At 44.8% G+C, this 18,322-nt stretch overlaps 1 protein-coding gene across 1 annotated transcript in view; it reads right to left on the minus strand.

The window, feature by feature from the left end:
* tg (thyroglobulin) overlaps positions 1–18,322 on the minus strand; it is a 28,559-nt gene extending 10,237 nt beyond the window's left edge. Inside the window, exons 1-18 of the mRNA XM_080897653.1 lie at positions 16,942–18,322; positions 16,063–16,265; positions 9,743–10,091; positions 8,921–9,029; positions 7,734–7,831; positions 6,770–6,925; positions 6,306–6,468; positions 5,215–5,321; positions 4,941–5,084; positions 4,333–4,518; positions 3,705–4,213; positions 3,133–3,517; positions 2,730–2,768; positions 1,973–2,203; positions 1,224–1,328; positions 1,073–1,150; positions 813–916; positions 42–153 (exon numbers count right to left, since the gene is read on the minus strand). Of these exons, the coding sequence (XP_080753779.1) occupies positions 42–153; positions 813–916; positions 1,073–1,150; positions 1,224–1,328; positions 1,973–2,203; positions 2,730–2,768; positions 3,133–3,517; positions 3,705–4,213; positions 4,333–4,518; positions 4,941–5,084; positions 5,215–5,321; positions 6,306–6,468; positions 6,770–6,925; positions 7,734–7,831; positions 8,921–9,029; positions 9,743–9,812 (2,596 nt within the window). The 5' untranslated portion in view covers positions 9,813–10,091; positions 16,063–16,265; positions 16,942–18,322. The remainder of the gene's footprint in view (positions 1–41; positions 154–812; positions 917–1,072; positions 1,151–1,223; positions 1,329–1,972; positions 2,204–2,729; positions 2,769–3,132; positions 3,518–3,704; positions 4,214–4,332; positions 4,519–4,940; positions 5,085–5,214; positions 5,322–6,305; positions 6,469–6,769; positions 6,926–7,733; positions 7,832–8,920; positions 9,030–9,742; positions 10,092–16,062; positions 16,266–16,941) is intronic.

Below are 18,322 nucleotides of genomic sequence, written 5' to 3' on the forward strand. Positions count from 1 at the left end.
GCATCACTAAGAGGAGTGTGTGTGTGTGTGTGTGTGTGTACATGTCAGCTGTCCTGTTGCGTTTGGTGTTGCCGTTTGTATCGTCCCTCCAGTCAGAGGGTTCACACACCAGCCTGCAGCGCCCCCTGTCTGCAGCACCGAGAAACGACCGTCCTGAAACAAACATGCACACACACACACACACACACACACACACACACACACACACACACACACACACACACAGAGTTTAGATGGTTACAGTTAGAGCTTATTTATTTATATAGCACATTTAATCACAACAGGAGCGTTGACCAAAGTGCTGCACAAGAATACAACATACCTAATAAAATAACACCAAATATGAATTAACAATTAACTCTCATGCTGTATTAAAAGCCGGTAAATAAAAATGTGTTTTCAGATAAGAGTAAGAGCCCTCAGATGAAATCCAACTTTATCTAAGTAAAGGCAGTTTGAGCAGCTGAAGGTTGGAAAACACTGAAAGCTACTTTCAGCTGCTCTCCTGCCACAGACGTCAGCTCCGCATCTTTGATTTTGTTTTCACCGGACGCCCTTCCTGACAACACCCCAACGAGGATTTGAGTCTCCGGCTGGAATCCAACCAGAAAGTATTTTTCTTGGTTTGTTTCTCTACAAAAGTCATATTCAGTGGTTTCAGTGGTTTCAGTGGTTTCACTGGTCTTTACGCCCCACCTGCAGTAGCTCTGTTGTTCTCATCAGAATCTCACAGTTGCTGAGACAGATGTGACAAAGTTTAATCCCTGTCAGCTTGCTGGGAAAAGGGTGTATGCATGTTTGTGGGCTAATACCTGCTCACAGGTTGGGTGGTAAGGTGAGGAGATGGTGATGTCAGAGCCTTTCATCCAACCGGAGAGCAGGGAGCGAGCCTTTGCTCTCTGACAGCGAGTCAAACCTGCAGGGAAACAAACACACAAAGGTTATGATTGCAACAAAGACTGAGGTGGATAAGTGAACTTTGTGTGTGTGTGTGTGTGTGTGTGTGTGTTTGTGTGTGTGTGTGTGTGTGTGTGTGTGTGTGTGTGTGTGTGTGTGTGTGTGTGTGTGTTACATTTGGGCAGGCTGAGCGAGCGGCTGGTCAGAGAATCTGAGATGTACTGTCCGTCTTCATCGACACACCAACACTGACCTGAAAAACACATTTATTCTGTAAAAAAGTGTTCGTGTGTTCGTGTGTGTGTGTGTGTGTCAGAGAGACAGACCTGTGCTGTGGTAACACTGCGTGAGCAGCCAGCGTCCGTCGGCGTCACACTGAGGAGTAAACGGCTGGTACGAGCGGCGCTGACGAGGCAGCAGCATCTGAACAGCTGAGCAGGAAGAAGACCAGCGTCAGTGCGACGACACGAAGGCGGGACACGCCTCTTTGTTTATTCAGATAATTAAGGAAAATGTGCTCGAGGAACGTTTTCTCTGTCTTTCAGCTCTTTGTCATTTTGTTCATCTGGATCCTTTGAGGCCTTTTTTAAAATTGTGCTTGTGTGACTCTCGGTGTGACCCGAAACTCTGGCTGATTGTGACCCACACCCAGTTTCACACCTTGGCTCAGGCAATTAGAGGATCATCAGGGGTCCTTTTGTCCCTCTGTGGGGGGTCACTCCCACTAGGTTTATATCTGGGACTCTCCACCATTTGACCTTAGAACTGAAGAAGCTTCTCGGATGAGAGGTGAAACGTCTTCAAGCAACTTAAAGAAGTCCAGACGCTTTTCTTTGCAAGCTCCTTTGACTTGTGTGACTCTCGTTTAACCCTGGAGAACCAATGGGGTCGGCTCCAGGGTTAAAAACCTGAACATGGTTCAGGTCCAGTTAGAATTTTTCTTTTGTTTTGTTGTTTTAGTGCCTTGAGAACAGTTCCTGGGACTACAGGAAGCACGACCGTAACTACATTTTTATTCCACAATAAAAGTATTTTTATATATTGATTTAAATCCTTTTGAAAGTCTGTGACTCACTGGAGAAAGCAGCCAATCGCAGAGCAGCTCTGGGGCGCCTCAGTAGCGTCTCAGAAACTTGCAGTTCCTCCTCTGATTGGCTGATCTGGAGTTCCTCACGGGTCAGACGCAGACCTTCGGCCAGTAGGAATCCATATCCCAGAGGGATGTGGGAGGAGTTAGAGAGCGAGACGATGCTCTTCACTTCTTGTCTGAAGGTCTCGACCTCGGCCGACGCCTGCGAGCACCGACCTGCAGAGACCACAACAGACTCGTCCAGACGGTGGAGGACAAAAACTGCCAAAATCATAACTCATCAAATAAATGTATGTCACATGACCTAAAAATGACTTTTTATCACTTTAGTGCGACATAAGCTGACATTTACTTTTATTTATCTTTGTTTTCATTTATAGAACATTTATCGTTTATAAATACTTTTGTATTTCTGTATTTTTTCACTGTTTTCTATTTATTTTTTAAAACATTCTTTGTTCTTTTTGCCTGATTTGCAACAAACGTATCGACAGACATGTCCTTCAGTCAGACGACAGCGAGAGAGATGAAGCGCCGAGTTAAAATAACTAACCGCCTGACTGTGAGTCAGGAAATTTAAACAATCCAAGAAAGAAAGAAAGAAAATTCACGTGAAAGACAAAGTTCATTAAGCACAAAAACAATTTGTCACATAAATGAATGAAACAGTTTATGTTTAATGTCCCAAAATTGAGGCTGAACTTTGGGTCTGATTGGACTCAGGCGTCAGGTTCGATCTGACCTGCAGAGGATCGAAGCGTCTCTGCTTTTCTCTCTGGACCTGAAACGAAACAACAGAGCATCCTGTAACTTTGTGAACACAAAGTATAAAATACAAAAAACTCAAAACAACACAAAACCGGATCTTTACAGAAGAACTACTTATAGTTTAGAACTGCTGCAATCTGAGTTTTTTCAAGGTAAAACTCTTGAAGCACTGCTGGAGGAAAATGCGAGTCCGTGGTTAGAGCGTCCGTGCACAGCAGCTGCTCAGAATTCAATCTGATGATGAGCGAGTGTTTAATGATCGCCTGCTGCTTTTACGCTTCTTCTTGCACTTTAAAAAGATTTATTTTTCTTCCTGTTTTTTTATTCCAACATAAAAAATACAAATATCTCTGAGCTGAAATATTTCTGAGTCTTACAGGTGACAGCGCCCCCTGCTGGCCCGACAGTCATTGTCTTCCCCTCAGTGTCCACGCAGAAGCATCGTGAGCCGACGCACTGCAGCGGCAGGAAGTCTCCATCCCGCGAGCACGCCGGGATGTGGATTTCAGCACTGGCCGCCATGTTCGATCTCACCTCGAGGGCCGCCGCCCGCGCTCTCTCACAGGGGGACGGACAGCGAGGTCGTCGAGTGACGGTCCGAGACCCCTTCACCTCCCGCCCCTGAGGGTCAACACACCAACACTCTGCACCCTGACACTGGACCTCCTGGAAAGCACCGCTCTGTGTGCAGCTGGGAACAAAGATGGCCGCCAGGTCATCGTCATCATCCGTGGAGCAGGAGCGCAGCAGAGGAGTGAGGACCTGGAAAATATCAACATTTTTAAGTGATGATGGAGAAAAACTAGATGCGCACGAGTCACCAGAAGATGATGGGATGAACTGGATCGGCAGGTTAGACGCTGATGTTGTTCCAGCTTCTCTTTAAAAGCAGAACCAGGCAGGATGTTCAGGTGTGTGTCACAAATGCACGGCAGCGTAAAAACGTCACCTGTTCCACGGAGGCAGACTGAGAGCTGCTGAGACCCGTCAGCGTCTGCTGGAGGGTGGAGAGGAAGGCGGGGTCCTCCAGGGCTCTGCTGACAGATTGGACCAGGTCCTGGTTCCGCTGCAGGCGGACAGCGAGGCTCTGAGAGGACGGCGGGTCCAGACTGAGAGCTCCCCGAGATCCCACCGCCCCATTGAAGTTGAAAGCTGCTGCGTTTTTCAGGAACTTCCCTCCGAACAGATTCTCCTGGAAGCGCCGGGGGGAGGAGCGAGTCAGAGCCTGCAGAGCCCCGCCCACAGAGGGGAACAGGCCATGCAGGACTTCGACCAGCTGAGACAGAAAAGAGGTGGGGTCAGAGTCCACTGGGAGGAGGTCCCTGAGAGGCTGGAGGAGGGAGAGACAGGAGGCTGGAGGGCTACCAGAGGAGGCCTGAAAAGGAGGCTCAACGGGACCAGAGAAGAGACGGGACAGAGCCAGACGGCGCTGAGAGCGGCAGTCGGCTGGACCTGAACCTGGAGGAGGAGAAAAGATAAACGAGATAAGGCATCAGGAGCTCTGAAGACAGATGCAGAAACTGAGACAAATGAGAAGAAGTGTAAGAAAAATTTGGACACAGAGCTCAAACACTCACTGCAGGTCAGGGAGTCTCCGTGCTGCCGAGTCCCAGGAAGCTCTCTCCCCGCAGGGTCAACGCACCAGCACTGCCCCCCCTGCTGGCACTGTTTGGAGGCGAAGGCTCCTCCGCTCTCACAGGATGGGATGAATACGCTGTTCGCCTCCATCGCTGCTCGCCGCTCCTCCTCACAGGGAGATGGGCCTGAGACAGAGAGCAGGATGGGTGGAGGTCACATGCGTGTTTAGACCAGTGTTATCTGATCCAGCCGTCACCTCCTTCTACACTTTTTAAAACGAGATGATGCACGAACAGCAAACTTTCCATGAAGCTGTTCCATTCTACCTCCAACACTGCCAGTGGAGGAGGAAAGCTCTGATATCGCAGCAAGGTGTTTGTCCAGGTGCAACAATGGCCTGACCTCCACAACAACATGAAACACTCGCCTGACTTACACAGTTGGACACGTCACAGTTAACCTACAATAAAACTACTTTAAACTAAATCACAGTCCAAACCAATCTAGCTAACCCAACCAGCTTTGACCAGGGTCTCCACCGTACAGCAGCCATAACTCAGTTTGAAAAGATTGAACCAGCAGGAGACGTTTTTCTAAATAATTTTACATCTGAAGTGTCCGGTGAGGGCGAGGCGGACTCCCAGCATCCTCCTCTGCAGGACTCGGTAGATGTTGGTTTGAGAGAAGGAGTGACCGGAGCGAAGACCAGAGAACGCCGAGTCGTACACCTCAGACAGGAGGAGCTCCACACCTGGGCAGAAAGAGCACACCTTCATCACAGTCACCGCTGTTATCATCATCATCCTTACGGACCTGATGATTCTGTCTGATGAAGATTTTCTTGATGAATAAATACATTTTGTTAGTTTGTGTGTGTGTACCTGTGTTCTCCAGCTCTCGGCCTCGGCTGTCTGAGCAGAAGCAGTAGGAGGAAACCAGCGGGAAAAACTTCCTGAAGCTGCTGAACGTCTCAAAGGCTTCTGGAAACCTGAAACAACAAACACACTCACAGCACCACTTCCTGTTTTATTTTGAAATCTTTGTTTTGCTGCACAGGGGGCTTTAATTCCACCAGTTGTTCTTTTCACCACCAGTTTTCTGCACCACCCGTCACTCTGCTTTCCCATGTTTTCATGTTTGGCTTTGTTTCCCTCACTGTCCCGTTATGATCTTTTATATGCACTATATGACCTCAGACATGGATTCAAGGGTTTTCTGCTCTCTACTGTCTGACTTGTCTCACACTGTTGGTGTAGACATGAGGACACGACTTCAATAAAACCATCACTGATCCTTTAACCACAGCAGGAAACATTCTTTCAAAAGGATTAATGTTGCTAACAGGAGTTCAGCTCACAAGATCACTTAAAGTTTAATGAAATAAACAAAAGCAGCTGCAGGACCAGCTAAAGCTCCGCCTGCAGGTCGCAGGAGATCCAGTCCAAAAGCATGATGACGTCAGCAGCTGCTGCTTTCAGTTTAAACGCCAACCTTCAACGTTAATTTTGAACTAGTGTCACGTCTTCAAAGCCGCAGCAACAGGACGCTCATTGTTACTGTACCTATAATATTTACATAATAATCATCTTTACATATTTATGTTTCATATTTACAGAGATGATAAAAACATGAAACTGATCAAATGTGGAAAGAAGCCAAGACAACTGCACAGGCGCACAAGCTCCGCCCTCACCCAGCGCCCGCCTCCTGGTCCTTTCTGGCTCTGATGGAAGCATCATTTCCAAAATCTCATCAAGTTTTATTCAATAAGAACTAAAACAGCGACTGAGACCATAAACTCATCAGGAGGATGAGTGAGGTCACAGATCATGTGACCAGTCGGCTCATCACTGTTTACAGAGCCAGACTTAAAATGCTTCCAGGCATCATCGCATTTGTGTGAAGGTGCAGGCAGGTGTGCAGGCAGGTGTGCAGGCAGGTGTGCGGGCAGGTGTGCAGGCAGGTACGTTACCTGTTGAAGGCGTGCAGCAGGTCCAGCTCTGTTCTGTCTGTGGTGTTGATGAATTGACACTGGACCGGGAGGAAGCTGCCATCTTCAGCACACTGAGGAGGAGAAGACGACCTGGAGGAGCTGTGAAGGAGCCGCCTGGACCTCACTTCACAGCCGCCGGGACCTGAAGGTCAGAGGTCAGCAGGTCGATGAGTCTGATGATCTCAGACAATCCAGCAAACGCAGTTTAACAGAAATCAGAGCAGGAGGCGGGAGGAGGAGACAGAGTAACAGGTTTGTATAAGCTGGTAAGTTAAAAACTTGGTGTTCAGATAAACAAAGATTAGCCACATGCACCACGTGCTTTAAACTTCATTCCAGCTTCCAGTGAAGAGAGAAAACAGCCCACAGAGCTCCAGCAACACCCGAACACTCAGAGCTGCAGCGCTAAGCAGCCGATTTCACACCCACTCTGGAAAACTTACAGCGGCGGGGCCTCCCGTCTTGTCTGGTCCCGTAGAGCTCCATGCCGTCCTGATCCACACACCAGCACTGCCCCCTGCTGGAGTCACACTGAACTGGCTCAAAGAGGCCTGAAGGCGAACACCGCAGGACGGCCTGCAGCTGGCAGGGAGACGGGCCTGCGCACACAGACTCGCGTTACTGTTCCTCCTCCTAACTTCTTGTTCTTGGTGTCTTGTATGCTCTTTTGTTCCACTGACTGCTTCTCTGAATGGAGATCCGTGAATTTCTTATTCTTCATCTTCTGTTTTTATTTATATAGATTGAAATTTTTATAAAGTGTCAATTTTAACTGCGATAATAGCAAAATAGCTCATCCCACATAAACTCTGCTATTTTAAATTTGTTTTATGTCGCATACCGCTTGCTCTTATGTTGCTTTTATTATTCTGCTGTGTTGTTGAGTGTTCTGAAAGGCACAAATAAAATGTATTATTATTAAAAAAATAAAAAAAAGGAGAAGAAAGCAGGATATTATTAAGAAAAATGTGTTTAGGATTGTAAATTTGTGTATATAAAATCTAAATGTCCTTTAATCCTTTAATGATTATAAATAAAAGATTCTCAGAGCTTCATTTTCCTGAAGGTAAATATTGAAATATGCAAGAAAAAACACGTTAAGAAAGATTACAGTAATGTTTAAGCTACTTATGTTTATTTTTATATGAATGAGCAATTTTCAAAAGTATGACGTAATTTGTTTTATTATTATTTTTATACTTTCCTACTTTATAGCTTATTTGGGCCTGTCTGTGCTGTTATATGTTCATTTATTTTCCACACAATTATAATTATTACCATCATACATCTCCAGCACGAGAATTAAACGTGATGTTAAGAGCAGAGAAGAAGGTTTACAGCTGATTTCCAGACTTCCTGCATCATGTGATCTGTGATGTCAGACGTGTGTGTTTTGGTGTTTCTCACAATGAGGAGCTGAGCCGCTGGTTCGAGTCCCAGTGACCTCCTGACCTTCAGTGTCGACACACCAACACTCCTGACCCCGCCCACTGCACTGCACAGGTCTACACACACACACACACACACACACACACACACACAGACACACACACACACACAGACACACAGACACACACACACAGACACACACACACACAGACACACACACAGACACACACACACAGACACACACACACACAGACACACACACACACACACACACACACAGACACACACACACACAGACACACACACGCACACACACACACACACACACACACACAGACACACACACGCACACACACAGACACACACACACACACACACACACACAGACACACACACACACACACACACACACACACACACACACACACACACACACACAGACACACACACACAGACACACACACACACAGACACACACACACACACACACACACACAGACACACACACACACACACACACACAGACACACACACACAGACACACACACACACACAGACACACACACGCACACACACACACACACACACACAGACACACACACGCACACACACACACACACACACACAGACACACACACACACACACACACAGACACACACACGCACACACACAGACACACAGACACACACACAGACACACACACACACACACAGACACACAGACACACATACACAGACACACACACACACACAGACACACACACACAGACACACAGACACACACACACACACACACACACAGACACACAGACACACACACACAGACACACACACACACACACACACACACACACACACAGACACACACACGCACACACACACACACACACACACACACACACAGACACACACACACACACACACACAGACACACACACACACACACACACACAGACACACAGACACACACACACACACACACACAGACACACACACACACACACACACACACACACACACACACGCACACACACACACACACACAGACACACAGAAACTGTTAATCTGGCTGGTAAAAATAAAACGTTTGAGGCTGTTCGTGCTTCATAAGTTGAACTTTTTAAATATTATGAGCGTTCATATTGTGGCTCAGAGGTGCTGCTGATATTTCTTCATCACGATTATAAAAAAACCAAATCCAGCACCTGAAGCTGCCGTCCTCAGTGCAGTGAGGGATCTCATCTCGCTCTTTGGCAACAGCGACGCCTCTCAGCAGCTCACATCGGCTCAGTGTCTCTGACTCCAGCTGGTACTCTGAACAACGACAGGAAACATCGTCATCAATAAACAGCAACAGGAAGGACAGAGGAGCGCCTTCAGCAGCGCCGTCTGTCCAACCGTGACGGGGACGACGTGCAAAACAGGGAAAATGCTAAAAACACAGAAGAAGGCTTTAAGTGGATTTGCCTGAACTTTGATTACAGTTCACCTGAAAAATAATTTGAGGTGAAAATCTGCCACAGCCTGGTTCTGATAGAGGTTAACAGAAGGAAGGAGCTGTGCTGAAAGCCAGAAGCAGAGAGTTACTGCAGTCGTCCACATCTCGCTAACAACCGGCTCTCTGCTGTTCACTGTCAGTAACACTAAACCTTGTGTTCTGTAACAGCCACAAACACTGATTTAAACGTTGATAAACGAGCACCTGCAGCAGGTGAGACTGCTGGATCCACAGTCTGATTAAAAGGTGGATCTGATTTTTGGTAGAATACGTCCTTTTGGACAGTTCAGCTGTGCCCGTCTGTCCTTAAAATCTAATCTCAGTTTCACCTCCCTCAGTTTTAACTTTAAAATGTCATTCTGTCCAAACTGAATACAACAATGATCTTCAGTAGGAACCAAAGCAGAGCTGTGAGCAGGAAACAAATGCAGGTATAAAAAAATAGCACCATTAGTGCACCTTAAACAAAACTCTAATGAAATCTGAGCACAGCGGCAGACTCACCACTGACAAGTTCAGGTGTGCTTACCTGAAGCTTTGCCCTGCAGCAGCGCGGGGCAGCAGACCAGGATGCAGGCAATGCGGAGCAGCCGGGCCATCGTCTGCGTGGTGACAGGCTGAGGTTCGCTGCCTCCTTATAAAGCTGCACAGCTGCTGAGTCACCGTGAGGAGGTCCTGCTGAAAAACACTTCTTCATCCATCGGCGTGGAACCAGGAGTGCTCGACTCCAAGTCAGGAGGCGAGCGGCGAGCCGTGAAGCCTTCTGATTGGATGAGAGGAGCTCTACAACTGGTGGCTCCGCCCTCATTGTGATGGTTTTTGATTCAGTTTGTGAACAGCCAACACCAAAAACCCGTCTCCACTTTTGTTAAAGTTATCTGTATAAATTATATCACAGAATTCAATAAAACGCAGACAAACACTGAAGCTGGACACAAACGCAGCACCAGCAACGCACAAAACACTTTCAGCTTTTATTGAGACAGACAGTCTCAGGAGTCAGGACAGAGTCAGCCCAGCACCTCTAACAGCCGCACAGCACCGGGTTCTAGTTAATAATAATACAAATCTTTGTATGTGCGTTTACTGCACTTTTGTCTCTCTTGTGGTTTATGAGAGTGAAGCTGATCGTGGATTAAAAACTGGAAATACTCAGGAGCTATTTAATAACTCTCTGAGTGACTCATCAGTTTCATGCTCGCTGTTGAAACTAAAACAAACTGTGTCTGCCTCAGAACAAGTGTGGTTTGTTTGGAAGGGCTGCAAAAAACCCTCTTCTCTCTAAAAAGCACATGGCAGCATGGATTAAGTTTGCAAAGTTGCACCTGAACAAAGACTTCTGGAACAAACGAGACCAGAGTGGAGATACAACCAAACATCATAGCAGCACAAACACCTCACACCAACCACAGCACGGTGACCGCGTGAGGACGTCTGTCTGCTGAAGCGTGGACTCAACTGGGTCACCAGCAGAACGATGACCCGAGCACAGCAGCAGATCTGCAGCAGAACGGCTGGAAAAGGAAAGAATGGAGCTGCTGCAGTGGTGCAGTCACAGTGTGGGATGCTGTGGTGGGACCTTCACAGAGCTGTGCATGAATAATCCTGCAAACCTCAGTGAGCTGAAGCAACGCTGTAAAGAAGAGTGGGTCAAAACTCTCCACAGTGATGTGAGAGACCGATAAAGTCCCACAGGAAACTTCAAGTTGCTGCTGCTGCACGAGGCTCTACGAGCTCTGTCCACATTTACACTGTCTGTGTGTCGAATAACGGAGCAGTTTGACACAGGAAATCACACCACTGAGCTAATTTTAGTAGGAAAGACAAGCCATCATGAAAAACACTATTCTGGCTTACCCAGTGTTTCTTATTTAAGGAGGAAGTGGGAGTTTGTTGGCAAAGACACTGAGCCCACACTCTCCCTGCATCAGAGTGTGCTGCAGATGCTGCAGGTTCATTTCAAGCAGAAGCTTCTGATCATCAAAAGCAGATAAATGTTTCCAATAAAAAAGCAACAGCATCATGTGTGAGTGTCTCTCATGCACACAGCCATGTCTGCTGCTCGTCCCTCACTGCGCAGCTCTTTTGACTACAAACGCATTAAAGTGTGCCAGTCTGTCCATCACCACAGTTTGAGTAAAAATAATCCAGTCAACTCATGAAACTAACAAAAACACAGAGACGTGTCTGTCTGTGAAAACGTTTTCACTTTTCTTTGGTTCACTTTGGTCTAACTGCTTCACCTCGTGCAGATCTGCAGGTATGATCTTTGAATTTTAAACAAAAAATAAAGAGTTTGGCTCAAAGTCATATTTCAAATCTGCAGAAGAGACATCGGTGCATGTGTGTGTGTGCGTGTGTGCCTGTGTGCGTGTGTGCGTGTGTGTGTGTGTGTGTGTGCGTGTGTGTGTGTGTGTGCGTGTGTGTGTGTGTGTGTGTGTGTGCCTGTGTGCGTGTGTGTGCCTGTGTGCGTGTGTGTGTGTGCCTGTGTGTGCCTGTGTGTGTGTGTGTGTGTGTGTGTGTCTGTGTGTGTGTGTGTCTGTGTGTGTGCGTGTGTGTGTGTGCCTGTGTGCGTGTGTGTGTCTGTGTGTGTGTGTGTGTGTGTCTGTGTGTGTGTGTGTGCCTGTGTGTGTGTGTGTGTGTGTGTGTGGTTACTGAGAACAGTGAGCGTGTGTGGCCCCGAGCGTTGGTCAAACAGATCTCACAGTACAGATACAGGAAGTGACTCGCGGGTGTTAGAAGAAAACTTGAAATACATAATGAAAACCTTTATCCATCTCTTTCATCGTGGTTCCTACCAAAAGATCAAAAGGTCAATAATACCATAAGATTTTTAATTTGACATCTAAAAATGAGCAAAAACGCTTTTTTGGCCTAAAATTCAGGAGTGAAAATGTGTTTGAATCGTTTCAGGTTTGAATGAAGCAAAAATTTAAAACATCATTTTCAGTTTCAGTGACCAAAAATGAGTCAAGTATGGAGCTTTGTGTCTGTGAGGATGAGCAAAAATGGGCAAGTGTCAAGTATTTGGAGATCATTTATCTGAATTTCAGGAACATGACTAGAGATGGGTAGCGGTATCATAACCAGACCGAAAAGCAGCGCACATTTCGGTGCTTTTTTTTCCTGAGCTGTGATACACTTCTAGCCAATCATTTTACGTTTCTGAGGATAGTAGGCGGGTCCAGGTACGTACGTTCTTTTAGAGCAGAGCTACAGATTAAAAATGTCCAAGGCGAAGCGGTCAAAAGTCTGGCTGTACTTCACAGCAAAAGATGCAAACTCAGCAGCAACAAGTGCTTTAAGCTGATACTGTGATACTGTCAAAGGAGGTAACACCTCGAATCTGATGAAACACCTGGCGACGCATAGCGTTTTTTTAAAAAGCCCAGAAATGCGCCGTATTTGATAGCTTGCTGCGAGACCTCACACCGAGCACATCTACTGCGGGTGTGGTGCCTGTTATCGGACCCGGAGTTAGCAACATCCCCCAAAAACCCGAAGAGGAGAGTCCTGGCCCCCAGCAGCCGTTCTTCTCTGCGTGAGTAGCTTAATGTTGTTCGTGTGTAATTTACGTTGAGTAGGCTAACCACGTTATTACATTAATGCATGTAAGGTGAACTAGCAAACATCATCATAGCTACATGCAGCTGTCTTCTTGTTTGATGGCAGATGCTCCCTTCACCCTGGACAAAAAGGCTAAAATGACCAAAGGAAAAGTGGAAAACAGTTAAACATGAGAGGTTTAGGACAAAGTTTGTGTTTTTTCCATTGATTAAGCTTCCAGCCAAGAGTGATACCATATATGCCCCATAGCTGCAGAAAAGGCTAACATTGTTATCTTTTTACAAAAAAAAAGAAGACTTCACTGAGGAGCTGCGAACCAGCAACAGTTAAAGCACTCTATCACTGCGAGGCTCCACAGACAGACTGTGATCTGCTCACTGCTTTAAAATAAATTCAAAAAGCAGTACAACCTGTTCATAATCAGAATATCATCAAGAAGCCTTCAGCTGAGTCCAACATCATGCACTCAAAGGTTCATGATGAAACGCGTGCTGTTAATCATCAGAGCTTTCTGTGTGTCTGCAGCTGGTATGGTCGAGCTCACTGCTTCTCTTTTTGACACGTGACTTTTTTACTTCAGTTTGAGATTTCTAACATTGTGTCTGATGAAACCGTACAGCTAGAAAAACATGGAGTCTGGCCTCACACACATTACACATATGCTGTACTGTTTGATTTCAGTCGTTTTTTCTACATTTCTTGGCTGTTTCATAAAATATTTTTAATAACATTTAAATTTCTTTGTATTATTGTGAGTTTAAGGACAGAATATTATGAACTTCATGCTCTTAACATTTAATCAAATCAGAATCAGGTTACGTTCATTGTCGAGTGTCTTCATTCGCCTTACAGACAGGTCTGAACACAGCAAACATGAGAACCACATTTTTTGAGGTTTATTGTGTTTGTTGTTTCTTTGACATCACCTGAAAGGCTTTTCTTTGATGAGATACACTGATGAAGCTTCCCCTTATTCAGACGGAGGTTCTTGGTCAGCCTGAGAGCGAGAATGACGGTAACCCTGAGTAAGAAGCACGAGACTTATCAACACTAAAACAAGCAGAAATTATTTAGTTAAATTATTATTTAGAAACAACAAAAACAGGACAGTTAAAAGTTTTAACTCCAGTAAATCGATGTTTCAGCACATCATTTTTTCTCTCCTTATGTTTTTGGATTTGGTCGTCTCTGCGTCAACACGACGTCTCTGTGGTGCATTTCAGAGGAGCTAACAGTGAAACTCAAACCTGTGAGTTCCTCCTCACCCAGGCTGCACGACATGTTTCAGTTACAATGAACTTATTGAAAAATCAAAGGAAGTGAAACACTGACCACAGAGACATTAAACCCACCACCTCAGTGTGTCAGCCAGTGTCTTCATCAGCACTGCTGACCACACGTTTAAAGAAGTCATTCAGTCGGCTCATTAAAACGTAAGGATGGCAGTTTGGGACAAAAACAGTCTGTGAGGGCTCCTGTTCCTGCTGGCAGGTAAGACTGACTGTGATGATGATGATCATTTGATTTGCTTCTCAAACTTTGGTTTGGAATAATTTTGGCCAAAAAGCTTCTGTTTTCCCATCAAACTGTTATTAATGAACAGATTTGATTGAGTTAAATGAGTTTTTTAATCTCTTGAATGTTTCAGATGGATCAAAAATTCTCTCTCAAGAAAATCTGAACAGTAAAGAAGTTTGAATGGTTGTGTCTGATGTTGATCTGATGACATTACCTTTGCATTCTGCATCAAAAAGTCAGAACTTTTCAAAGATCTTGTTGTTTGAACTGAAACTTTGTTTTAGTGCTTCACACCGCAGTCTGTATTTACTGACGATCCCTGGCTGCCCCAGTCTGCATGGCAAATATCCTTCGGCAAGATACTAACCCTAAGTTGCCTCTGATGCAGCCATCGGTGTATGAAAGCACTGACAAGCATAGAAAGCAGTGTTTGTGTGAATGTGGCATGTTGTATAAAGCGCTATAGAAGAGTCAGTCCCTTTACCGTCCATCACTAAACTGAGTCACTGCGTTCTAATCGCTGTTTGCTCGTCTTTAGGTGCTGTGGGTCAAACTGTGATCTATCCTCTCTGGTCTACTTGTGCTGTCAGAGGATCCACTGCCACGCTCCCCTGCACCTTCACACTGACTTTCAATGAGAGTGAAGTTTCACGAGAGGCCATCAGAGTCCGCTGGTATCAGAGCCGGTGGTATCAACTCTGTCAGCTCACCAAACCATTTGGGTACGACAGTGATTCAAAAAACAACACACAACATAATTTTGCTAAATGCCCAAAGTAGCCAAGGGCATCTGGTGAGCTTTTTGCAGCATCAGCTACTACCAGATTTAAAGTGTGGGCACCACATGGGACCAAAAAAGCTCTTGAGTTTAGCTGAAGCAACCTTGCCTGAACACCTTTATTTTTTCCCTTCATGTTGGCCCCATTGTCATAGGACTGTCCTCTGCAGTCTTCAAAAGGAATGTTAAGCTCCTCTATCCGTTTTAGGATGAGAGTTGACAAATGATCTCCTGTTGATTCCTCTGCAACAATGACAGAGAGCTGTTCCTTATGACTCAGATCAGGTGTGCAATCTAAAATGATGGAGAAATACTTTGATATCTTCCACAATGCATTTTATTATTCTTGAACTGATGGTGTCAATCAGTTCATTTTGGATTGTTTTTCCCAGATAACGTATGTGACTGCCAGCTCCACTTTCTACTCTACTGACATGCTGCTTCATCACTGGATCAAATTTGGCCATAAGCTCCACTTCTTTCAGAAAATTGCCATTGTCTGGTTTATTTAATGTGTCTGTGGACCCCCTGAAAGCCATGTTTCTTTCAGCTAAGGACTGAATTATTGCCACCAAACGATGTAGAACTTCACGCCACCTTTTTCTCTCAGCCTCAGCAAGTGCCATCTCTTGTTTATCTATTGTGAGTCCTTTCGCAAAACGGACCTCCAAGTCCTTCCATGTTGCCATGTGAGCATTATGCTCCTGGCTATCCTCATGGACCTTGAGCAAGTGGCTTGCATTTTTCCAGTCCTTCAGACCTTCCCTACTCAGTTTGTAATCTCTCTTGGAAAACATTTTGCAGCAGAAGCAGTGCAAGCTATCCTCTTTTTTCGAATACATAAGCCAGGTTCTTCTCACCTTTTCCCCATTGATTAAGAGTCTGTTAAAATAATCATGCTGACACCTTCGCCCGTCTTTCTGTTTCGGGAATGTGAAGTCACTATCAATTACAAATGGACCTCTGTGAACTAACTCTGTTTGTACCTTTTCAGTTAAAGCAGAAGGCCAGTCAGCAGGGTCTATTGGTGCAGCAGGAAGACCGCTTGATGCTGCTGCATCATGGCTGGGTTGTGCTGCTGGTGCTGCTGATGCTGCATCACTGGTGGGTTGTGCTGCTGAAGTGGAGGCAGCAGCGGTAGATGTGGTAGATGGCCCAGGGGTGGGATTTAGAAACTTCAACAGTGCATCTGAAGAGAGGAGTATGTGACACCACTGAGTATTAAAGTCTAATAATAAAAACATATGATTCCAGGAATAAAATGAAATGATATAATATAAATGAAAAACCAAAGAGATATATGTATGATGTTAACTGATATGCAAATTAGATTAGATTCAATTTATTGTCATCATTACAGTGAAATGCTGAATAGCAGAATGCAAAGTAACAGTATAATATCATATGAGAATGTTATGTTATGATTATCTTTGACCGAATCACAGCAGTGCTCATATTAAAAAACAGCATTCCCTCTCATGTGATATTGCTTAATTAACATTAATGATGTGCGCTTTAACAACTAGGCTTACAACTATAATATATACAGGGGTGGAAAAGTGACTATTACCTGCAGGGTAAACGTTAGCTAACCAGAAGGCAATAACAATGTAAACAAAAAACACCTGCTTAAAAGATGAATACAAATGAGGAATGGTGGGAAAGGTGGGAGTACTGTAATTACCTAACGTTACATTATTATTTTCCATAACAATTTAGCCCCCTCCACAATATTAACTGACGTTAAAACAGTTAACTAGCTATTTATTGATTAGCAATTAGCGAATCATGTAACATTAGCTTAATGCTAAAAATTTAGGTTACTATCACATTCAAATAATTTCATGTAGGCTAACGTTACCTACCTCTGTCTTTTTCTCGTTTCTCCTCCTCTTCTTCTCTCTTTTTTCTTCCCTGGCCACCTGACAGTTTTGGCCGTTTTGACATCTTGTGTCCAAAAGGAACCATGATACGGGAAGGGAGGGGGCGCATTGTACGGGGAGGGGGGGCGTAATGTTGTAACAAATAATGTTTCTATTAACTAAGCTTTACTTTGCATTTTAATTAACGTGGGATTATTTTTTGTATTTAGAAATAATAGTACCAACTTTTTTTTTTTTTCAACATTTATGGCACTGGCGTGGCGCCCCCTGATGGACGGCGCCCTTAGCATTTGCCTATACGGCCTATGCCACGGGCCGGCCCTGCATTGAGGAGCCCTGTACAACACGTCTTCACATGGCTACCAGACACGCCCCCCGTCATTTTGTTATTATTCAATTCAGAACTGCCCAGACCAGACACAGTGACGTTTCACCAGAATCCCTTTGATCTCTGGTCTTCTTTATGACATCAGCACACTAAAACCTATAAATAGGGGAGAGGTTCTCACTCTTGGCAGTCTTTCAAAGAGAGTGGAAGAATTCACTAGGCAGGAAACTACTGGAAACTTGCGTTTCTGACACAGTTGACGGTATTTTTAAAAAATCTTTTAGTTGGTACAGAGATTTAGCATCAACTTCAATTTGAAATATGAGTCTGTCAAATCCTGTTGCATGCAACATGAGAGCCGAGAACGAAAAACTTCAACAGCAAATCAAAGAGCTGAAAAATGAGAATAAAACTCTCAAACAACAAAACTCTACCATACGTGACCTTAAAGTCGAGAACGCCGACCTTAAGGAGCAAAAAAGAGAGCTCATAAATGAGAACAAGATTCTCCAAAAAAACATTGAAGTTCTCTTCAAACGAAGTGGGTTCTCTAAAAACAAGAGGAAAAGAGACCTGCAACTAGAGAATGAAACAATTCACTTCAAAATTCAAGAGCTGGAATATTTGAATACAGTTCTACAGGATTCACAAAGCTCCAATAGCAAAGAAATTCAGCAACACAAAGAGGTGATGCAGGAAATGCAGGATGAAATCAGAGAGCTGCAAAGCAAAAAGGCAGGCTATGTTATAAAAGTGAAAGGCATGGAAAAGGACAACCAGTCTTTAAGAAAGAAAAATGATGTGATGATAAAACGCATGTGTGAGCTGAAAAGGGACTTTGAAAAGGAAAAAGATGACATGCAACAGGAAATACAGGCTGTTAAAACTGAGCTCCATCAGGCAAACACAGCCTTTAAAGAGTTACAAGAGAGTGAAGAAAGAAAAAGGATCATGAATGAGGAAAACAAAACAACGGACAGTGAACAGCTCAGACAGACCCTGGAACTCCAATGCTTTGCACATGAAATTGACATA

The sequence above is a fragment of the Rhamphochromis sp. 'chilingali' genome (genome assembly GCF_963969265.1).
Source record: "Rhamphochromis sp. 'chilingali' genome assembly, chromosome: 11".
NCBI classification, from domain to species: domain Eukaryota; kingdom Metazoa; phylum Chordata; class Actinopteri; order Cichliformes; family Cichlidae; genus Rhamphochromis; species Rhamphochromis sp. 'chilingali'.